General features: G+C 41.6%; 1 protein-coding gene across 6 annotated transcripts in view; it reads right to left on the minus strand.

The window, feature by feature from the left end:
* Positions 1-10,000, minus strand: part of spir (spire type actin nucleation factor) — a 240,942-nt gene that overhangs the window by 39,473 nt on the left and 191,469 nt on the right. For all 6 annotated transcript variants that reach the window (XM_086543451.1, XM_086543450.1, XM_043038010.2 and 3 more), the window contains exons 6-8: positions 9,982-10,000; positions 9,425-9,533; positions 8,441-8,570 (exon numbers count right to left, since the gene is read on the minus strand). The exon at positions 9,982-10,000 is cut by the window's right edge and continues 115 nt beyond it. In XM_086543451.1, coding sequence (XP_086399577.1) covers positions 8,441-8,570; positions 9,425-9,533; positions 9,982-10,000 — 258 coding nt within the window. The remainder of the gene's footprint in view (positions 1-8,440; positions 8,571-9,424; positions 9,534-9,981) is intronic.

The raw sequence follows: 10,000 nt of genomic DNA on the forward strand, positions 1-10,000 counted from the left end.
GAGAGAGAGAGAGAGAGAGAGAGAGAGAGAGAGAGAGAGAGAGAGAGAGAGAGAGGGGGGGGGAAAGAGATAGAAAGAGATAGATAGAGATAGATAGATAGAGATAGATAGATAGATAGATAGAGAGAGAGAAGGAAAGAGAGAGAGAAGGAAAGAGAGAGAGAGAGAGAGAGAGAGAGAGAGAGAGAGAGAGAGAGAGAGAGAGAGAGAGAGAGAGAGAGAGAGAGAGAGAGAGAGAGAGAGAGAGAGAGAGAGAGAGAGAGAGAGAGAGAGAGAGAAGGAGAGAGAGAGAGAGAGCAGAGTGTGGGTGGCACTGACGCGGTCGGAATAAAGCTGAGATATCAAGCGTGCAATTGGTAGGTGGAGTGGGCGTGTGGGTGGAAGTGAAGTCTGGAAGAGAGGGAGGAATGGAAGGAAGGGAGATAGGTAAGGACGGAAGGCAGGGAGGAGGGAGGGAAAGTGGGAAGGGAGAGTGGGAGAGGGAAAGAGAGACGAAAAGAGAGCAAAAACTAGAGAGAAACCAAAGAGTTAAAAGACGATAAAGAGGGAGAAGAAGGAGAAGAGAGAGAGGAGGGAGAAGAGAGAGAAGAGGGAAAAGAGAGAGAGAAAAAAGAGGGAAAAGAGAGTATAGAGAGACAAGAGAGAAAAGACAGAATAGAGAGACAAGAGAGAGAACAGAGAGAAGACAGAAAAGAGCGAGAAGAGAGAGGAGAGAGAGAGTAAAGACAGAAAAAAGAGTGAGAAAACAGGGAGAAAGGTACGGGCGAAAGACCCGGATGGCGGAAAGCAAGAGAAGAATTGGTAATCTATGCTAATGCAATCCGAGCGAGAGCCACAGATTGTCCCCACAAGATAAGAAGGAAACATTTGGTGATGGAATGACGGATAGGTCGAGAGAGAAGCCGTGAGAAGGAGCGGGGGAGGGAGGGTGGGAGGGTGGGAGGGATAAGGAGGGAGGGAGGGAGGGAGGGAGAATGAGGGGAGGGAGAGCGGGCGGGCGGGAGGGAGGGAGGGAGGGAGGGAGAGAGGGAGAGAGGGAGAGAGGGAGAGAGGGAGAGAGGGAGAGAGGGAGAGAGGGAGAGAGGGAGAGAGAGAGAGAGAGAGAGAGAGAGAGAGAGAGAGAGAGAGGAGGAAATGGGAAGAACTGATCACTTCACAAAGCAAGACTTGCAATCAACTTTGCTATGACCAGTAATTCCAATGAGAATAATTATAATAACGAATCCTCTAATGATAAATCTCGCCTCATGAAAAAAAAAATCATATTCACTCTGAGACAGACCGACTGACAGACAAAGACACAAACACTCACATGAGAGACTGATAAAAGGCGTATCCAGACAGATTGCAATCGCACGAACAAGAAGAATAAGATTATTATTGTATTCTTTTCATCTCCCCTCTTTCCACTTTCCCTTCACCTCTCCCTCTCCTCCCCTCTCCCTCTTTCTACCTCCTCTCTGTCCCCTCTAACACTTCCCTCTCCCCTTTTTCGTCTCTCTCGACTTCTCTTCCTATCTGCTCTTCTCCTTTTCCCACCTCCTCCCTCTCCTCCTTCCCCTTTTACCTTCCCCTCCCCCCTTCTCCCTTTCCATCTCTCCTCTTCTACCCTTTATTTTCTCCTTTTTGTCTCTAATCTCCCCTCCCCCTCCCCTCTCCTTCCATCCCTTCCATCCCTTCCTTCCTCCCCCCTCCCCCCTCTCCCCTCTGCCCTTGCATACAAGACACCACAGTTCCCGAAGAGCACTAACGAGACCCGAAGGCCAACTGCATGCAACACTCCTCTCCGCTGTTTGCAATAACAGCCAATCGCACAGGGACAGGTAGGTAATCCCGGAGACATGAGTAATCAACTCGACTGCAATACAGGTGCAATATGTTGGGGCACGGGGGAGGGGGGGGCGAAGAGCTCGTCCCTATCCTATCCTATCCTCTCCTCTCTTCTCCTTCTCCTCTTCCTTCCTCCCCTCCCCTTCCTTCTTCTTATTCTACTTGTTCCATCTCCTTCCTCCCCTCCCCTTCCTTCTTCTTATTCTACTTTTTCCTCCTCCTTCCTCCTCTTTCCTCCTCCTCGCCGGCCACTACCCACAAACCATCTGCCGCAAACCACGTGTCTGCCTACCTGGCCTGCCACACGTGACCGGCAGAGCACACGAGTTTAACCGCCGTCACTAGAGTCACGAGAAAGGCAATATGTCACCGTACTTTTCTTTCCTTGGGGGGTAGATATAGGTAGGGGGAGGGGAGGAGAAGTGAGAGGGGATTTCTTAAGGGGTTGGGGGAGGGTGAGGGGAAGGAGAGAGGGGGGGAGTTCGGGGGGGGGGATGGGAGGAGAAAGAGAAAAGGTGTGGGGGTTGGGGGGTCGTGTATCATAGAGAGGGGAGGGGGAGGGGTTGGTAAACATATTGCGGTTCATGAGATCTATCGAATTCCCTCTTACCCTCCCCCCCTTACTCCATCCCCCACCCTAACACTCCTTACAAAGAAGTCAATGCCACTCACAACAAAGAAATTAGTAAAGACAACAAAAAAAAAAAAAATCACAAATATTTTTTAAATCAAATCACAAACAGAATAACAAATGAAATCAACCCCCATAAAAAAATCTCCACAACAACAACAACAAATAAATTACAAACGAGCAAACAAATAAACAAACATTCCCCCCCCCCCCCCCGAACAGCAAAATTAGCTAACCTAATTTGCAAATTATCCGTCACGGCCAAACTCCCTTATTAGCTACCACTGCCATAACGCCGCCATATTGTTCGTTTTATTATCGCCAATTTTCGCTCTGGTTAAACTTCAAATGAGGAAATTATATGTAGATTCATAGAGGCTGATTCGGGTCTCGTTGTTTAATAATCCACAGGGAAATAAAAACAAGCGTTGTGGAAATTGGAAAATATGAAAGTTATAAGACTTTCCAGATGGGATAGGAATTACACATGGATGGAGGCGCACATGCAAACAAAATACAAATACACACAACAAACATACACACAACGAACGTATACACAACAACACAACAAACACAAAACACAACACACACACCCTTCCACTCACATACACACAAACACGCCCTTTCCGTCACACACTCTTCCACACAGACAAACACACACACACACACACACACATGCACACAACTAGACTTCCTTGCCGTTATCTCCACCCGTAAATAAACGCGGGAAAAGTTTAAGTCAGAGAAAACGGTTTCCTGAAATCAATTTTTTTTTCTTTTTGCTTCTCCGGGTCGTCACGGTACTCTCCTAGCCTCTCTCTCTCTCTCTCTCTCTCTCTCTCTCTCTCTCTCTCTCTCTCTCTCTATCTCTATCTCTATCTCTATCTCTATCTCTATCTCTATCTCTATCTCTATCTCTATCTCTATCTCTATCTCTCTCTCTCTCTCTCTCTCTCTCTATCTCTATCTCTATCTCTATCTCTATCTCTATCTCTATCTCTCTCTCTCTCTCTCTCTCTCTCTCTCTCTCTTTCTCTTTCTCTTTCTCTTTCTCTCTCTCTTTATTCTTCGTCATTTATCTTCTCTGTTCATTGTCAAACCCTTTCATTTAAGACAATTTATCATCGTTTAACCCTATTCCTGCATTATCAGTTATCTCTACTTTCTCTTCCCGACTTCCTTCTTTTCTTTTCTTTTTTGCCCGTTCTCTCTATTTCTCTTCCTCTTATTCTTTCTACGGTAATGTATCTCTTCTCTTCTCTCATTTCTTTCTCCTTTTCTTTATCATTTCCTTTTCTTTCTTCTTCCTACTTATCTCCTCTCTCTTCTCACCCCTTTTCCACCACTTCTTTTCATGATTTTCTTTACTTTCTTTCTTCTCTTACCCTTTCTCTATTCCTGCCTTCTTTTAATCTCTTCTCTCTTCCTATGTCTCTCTTCTCTTCTCTTCTCTTATCTTATTCTGTTTTTTTCTCTTCTCTCGTCTCTTCTTCCTTATTACATTTCACTTTCACTCCTCTATTCCCTTCCCTTCCTTCCTTCCATCTTATCCTCTCCTCTCTTCTCCCCCATCCTTCTTCCTACTTCTTCCTATTTCCTATTTTTCCCTCCTTCCCCCACCCTTCTCTTCTCCATTCCCTTCCTTTCCTCCCCTCTTCCCTCTTTCCTTCCCTTTCTACCCTCCCCACCTTTTACCGCCTTTCCTCCCCCAGCGGCCGGAAGGAGGTGGGCGTGGTCTCAAGGGGATGTGTCGCCCGCTGACCAAAAACGCACATGGTCAGAAAACAATGGTAGGCTCAGCACGGGAGAGGATGACGTTGGCTGAGGGAGGGAGAGAGGGAGAGAGGGAGAGAGGGAGAGAGGGAGAGAGGGAGAGAGAGAGGAGAGAGGATAGGAGGAGGGAGGGATGTAGGAGAGGAGGGAGGGAGGGAGGGAGGGATGTAGGAGAGGAGGGAGGGAGGGAGGGAGAGAGAGGAGAGGAGAGAGAGGAGAGAGAGAGGAGAGAGAGAGGAGGGAGGAGAGAGAGAGAGAGAGAGGGAGAGGAGAGGAGAGAGAGGGAGAGGGAGGGGGGAGGAGAGGAGAGGAGAGAGAGAGGGAGGGGGGAGGAGAGGGGAGGGGAGAGGAGAGAGGAGACTGAGAGAGAGAGAGAGAGGGGAGGAGGGAGGAGGAGAGAGAGAGAGAGAGGAGAGAGAGAGAGAGAGGAGGGAGAGAGAGAGAGAGAGAGAGGAGAGAGAGAGAGAGAGAGAGAGAGGGAGGGAGGGAGGGAGGGAGGGAGGGAGGGAGGGAGGGAGGGAGAGAGAGTGAGAGAGGGAGGGAGGGAGGGAGGGAGGGAGAGAGAGTGAGAGAGGGAGGGAGGGAGGGAGAGAGGGAGGGAGGGAAGTGAAGGAAGGAAGGAGGGAGGGAAGGGGAGGGAGGGGAGATAGGTGAGGGAAGGAGGGAGGGGAGATAGGTGAGGGAAGGAGGGAGGGGAGGGAGGTGAGGGAGGGAGGGAGAGGGAAAGAGAATCCCTCCCCCCCTCGTTCCCCTCCTATCCCTATCACTCCCCTTCCTCTCCCAATGCCAGCCCCTCTCTTCCTCCTTCTACCCTTCCTCATCCTACCCCTTCCCCCTCCCTCCTCTCTCTCCCCTTTCCCCCCCCCTCCCCTCCCCACCCTCACCCCCATCCGGTCACGTTGCCGCTACCCGCTAGTCAGGCCTCAACACCTGCTACCTTGGGTCACCTTGCCAGCTGTGAGGGTGACTGGGAAGAGGAGAGGGAGGGAAGGGAAGGAGGGGAAAAAAGGTTAAAATGGTGAGGGTGAGGGTGAGGGAAAAGAAGGTTAAAATTGTGAGGGAAAGGGAAAGGGAAATGGTAAGGGTGAGGGAAAAGGCTAAAAGGGTGAGGGTGAGGAAGAGGGGGAAGGGTAAAATGGTGAAGGAGAAGGAAAGGGAGAGCGAAAAAACAAAAACAAAAAATAGACACCGAAACCAATCTCAAAAACAGGATAAAAGAAAAACAAATCAACACACAAAATGCCAACAACAACAAATAAATGACAATAACAATAACAACAACAAAATGATAACAGAATACCCCCCCCCCCAAAAAAAAAGAAAAAAAAAGAAAAGAAAAAGAAATAGGGAGCAGGTCGTTAGAAAGCGAGCAAGGGCAGAAATACCAGTTCTTCACCCTTTGCCTTTTCTTGTCCTCCTTTCTCTGCTTTCCATGTCTTCCTGGGAAATCCTCCTCATAACCAGGATTCACAGTGTGTATATCTATGCACATACACACTCTTTTTTTCTATCATTGCTATTATTCTCATTATCATTATCATTGTTATTGTTATTATTATTATCATTATCATTACCACTATCATCATTATCATTATTTCTATCTATATATTTATTGTGTTACTTTGCTTTTTTGCAGAATATCCTAAAGTTCTGTTTCATATTACTTTCAATTTTGCTTGTTGTTTTGTTGTTGATATTGTTATAGTTGCTTCTTTCTACCTTAGGATATTTTTTTTTTCTCCTCTAAATGTCCATTTTCTTTTACATCTTGATTTCATCTTGTTTATTCTAAATTTGCTAGTTTTTATACTTCAATTTCTCATTAACTTATGTTTTCAAATACACCTTTCTTATTTTCTACCTCTCCTTTCTCTCTCTTATCTACCTCTTCCTTATCCTCATACCCTTCTTCAATTTCCACTTTACATCTACCCATCTATCCATCTACCAATCTACCTATCCCCTACTTACAACACCTATCCCCATCTTCTACCTTCCTCTTAACAACATTGTTATTTTCCATTTACTTCTTCTATCCTTTTGACCGTTATTACCTGGTTCTTGGAAGCTGTCTTGCCTTACCTCTGGCTTTCAGCTTCTTAGAAGTCGTCACTATCATACTAAAGATACATACTAGGAAAATAAGGTAGAGACAGATGAAAGGATAGGTAGGTATAACATATACAATATACATGTATATGTAGGCACACAGACAGACAGACAGAAAGACACACAGATAGACATATAGATAATAAAAAATTAAACAAATTAAACAAAACCCTGATACTAATCATTTCAAAATCAAACAAATATTCATAAATATACAAATACCTCCTTTTCAAAATAGAAAATAACCTCTCACAAAAAAAAATTGCTGTATTTATAACTTTCATTCAACTGTGTGTCCCTTCCATGTTTTAAGACAAAGTAATTCCATTACAAGTTCTAATCCTTGCAAATGCATATTTGGTTCCCTTGCAACCTCATCTCCCTCCCACAGCTCTTCAGCATCATAGAAAATTATTTAAAAAATAATGCATTCACTGCAAATTCCCCGCTTGTGTTTCCTCGCTATCTCTCCTTTTTTATTATCAAATGCAAGTACAACTTTAAGCAGGGTAACATTATCTTCAGTATTACAGCTGCCTTCCATAAAAATAATAAAAAGAAAAGAAAAGAAAAAAGGCAGAGTTCTGCAATCCAAGTTCATTATCAACAGGATGTTTTCAACAAACACACTTTCCAGGAATGTATGCTATTGCAGATATTTTGTCGCACTAGTATTCTGTTTTTTCCTATTTGCTTATTTGTTGTTGCAGATATTTTGCAACTTATATCACTTAACAGAAAAATCTATGAGCATTTTCATTGTGAAATTACCTATTTCAATTGTGAAAGTCACCTTTTCTACCCTTTCTTAATTACAGGCCAGGAAGAGATACACTATACACAAGACAGTTACTGAAAGATGAAAGTTTTGAAATTCTTATCCTTTAAGCGATATTTTGTGTATAGTACCTTTTTCTTTCATTTTCTTAAAAGAAAAAAAAATGAGAAGAAATAAGTTACATCCATAAACCAAAGATGGCAAATTTAAGAAAAAAAAAAATATATGCTATCAATTATCTGGATGTCTTTCTTTATTGTCTAATCATAAAACAATTACACATTAGATACATTCCTTATTTTCTTACTGACTTTTTAACTTCTTCTTTAAGACACAAATACAACCAACTCTAAACCTCACATACATGTCAGGTCTTTTAAAGGAAAGGATCTATTCAATAAGAACAAAATTAAGTATCTAATAAATTACGGGAAACACAATAATCCCATCCAACAATTGCTGCCTTTTATGATCAGTAGATAATTCCTTGTTAAACGTATGATATCATAAAACCATATTGCACATAATTCTGTTATCAAATATCACTTTGCGCTTGAACAGGATGTAGCCGATGGGATACCAAAGAATAAATGCTCCATTAATTACTATCAGCGGTTTGTTGCCACAGTGACGTGGAATACTAATATCGAATGCTAATAATCACACATGGGTATTAATTTCAATCCACTCTTACATACCAACAGCAATATTATGCAAATGTTGGTGAAGTCATTCCCTCTCACTAATGAGTTCCCATTGGCAAGGCAATAGAAAAGTATTGCAAAGGTTTTTTCTTGGGTTTGATTCCAACTCTGTGTATTCTGTGTATTATTTTCTTTTGCAAGAATCATGATAACTATGGAAAACTCTTCCCTGTCTTTTTTTTTGTTTGTTTGTTTGTATTTCCCAAAGAGCACTCACACACACAAAAATAAAAATGTTAGATATCCCAGTGCAAACAGGACAATTATATCCCTTTTCATCAACTTTCCCAGCCCATCAAAAATAACATTTTCAGCCATCACCAAGCCCATTCACAATTTGCAGATGTCTCAACAACCCATTACAAAAAGTAAAAGAATAAAAGAAAAATAAATTAAATCACCACTGTGACATCTTCAAAAATCTTCATACATGTCATAATTTACAAAACTGTAATAACTCATAGCTAAATATGAAAAAAACAGATGAATATGAATATCCCCAGCTGGAGACAAAACCATACATAAGATCAAATAAAAGTAAAAATAAAACGAATGAAAATAAATAAATGCAATAAATAAATAAATCAAACAGAGAAAGTCCACCACAGTACTCACTGGACATGGGTCTTGCTCGCGTGGGCGTTGAGACGTGTTTGAGGGTGTGGTCCTTCCTGATGCTCTCCATCAGGAGTTCCATGGGAGATGAGATCTTTCTTGGGGGCGGCAACAGCTTTCGCTCCGATGCCTGAAACAAGATCAGTCAAGTTTGGAATGTTTTTTGAATAGTTTGCATCTTTGATGAGTTACCAACTCTTTGGCTCTTTTCATTCAATCAAATCTCCTGCAATATCAAATGAAAATGAAAAGACTTACGGTGAATTAAATCTTCTCTTACTACTGTACTGTTTTCTTTTTCTGTTAAGGTTTGACTTTGAAAGTGATTTTTAGTGACTGATGAAATATATTTTCTTACTGAAAATCTTTTACACTAATAGCTTCACCAACCATAATCAGTCTAACATTTATGTAATTATCATAAGTCAGATTCGCTTCAATATTTTGATGAAGAAATTACTAACATATTCACTATTCTTGTCAGTATCAAAAGGAACATCAAAGAAGACAAAGAAATATCAAGATTAAAAGAACACACTTCCACAAACTAAAAACATCATACATATAAAAGCATCCTTGCTATTAAAAAGAAGAAGAAGCAGAAGGAGAGGAAGAAGTGGAAAAAACATAGGAAGAACAAGAAACCAAAAGTAGCCCCCTATCCCTACACAAAATAAAGAAGAAAAAAGAGAAGAAGAAGAAGAAGAAGAAGAAGAAAGAAAAAGAAGAAGTAGAAGAAGGAGTAAAAGAAACATGGGAAGAAGAAGAATCCTAAAGTAGCCCCTATCCCTACAAAAAATACATTAGAAGAAGAAGATAAAGAAGAAAAAGAAGAAGAAGAAGAAGAAGAAGATGAAGAAGAAGAAGAAGAAAAAGGAGAAGAAGCAGAAGAAGAAGAAGAATAAAACAGAAGAAGAAGTAGAAGAAGAAGTAGAAGAAGAACAATAAAAACCACCCTTCCCTACACACTCACACCCTACCTACCTTTCTAAGAGGTGGCCGAGACCTGATGAAGTCCAGGATGATGGTGTGTGCGTCTTTCTTGACCCGAGGAGGAATGTCGCCATTGACCATGACCTTGTTTAGGGTGTACCTGTGAGAAATAAATGCAATTAGATCCTCTGGAATAACTGAGCACAAACCAATTTAGACATATGCAAATATATATTTGCAAGGTTTATTTTCAAGATCATTTTGGCAATTGGTTGATTTAATTACACATCTAGTACTCCAAAAAATAATATCAATCTTATAAAATCATAGAATTTCAGATCAATAAGGAACATCAAAGCTTCACCCACAACATAATCAATCATCTGCATAAAAAAAAGTATGCAAGACTTCACCCCCCTAAAAAAAAAAAAAATGATAATAAAAATAACACAAGTAGAACTGCTAAAAATATAAAAAACAAAATACTAAAATAAATACTAAATAAAGATATAAAGTACAAAAAAAATAAAATAAAAAAAACTATACAAAGCATTAAAAAATACACAAAATCCTCCCCACCTCCAACCCCACAACAAGGCTGCACAAACCTGCGTGACCGTATGTCTT

The sequence above is a fragment of the Penaeus japonicus genome, unplaced genomic scaffold (genome assembly GCF_977035675.1).
Source record: "Penaeus japonicus unplaced genomic scaffold, GWHDUDI00000001_assembly GWHDUDI00000013, whole genome shotgun sequence".
NCBI lineage: Eukaryota > Metazoa > Arthropoda > Malacostraca > Decapoda > Penaeidae > Penaeus > Penaeus japonicus.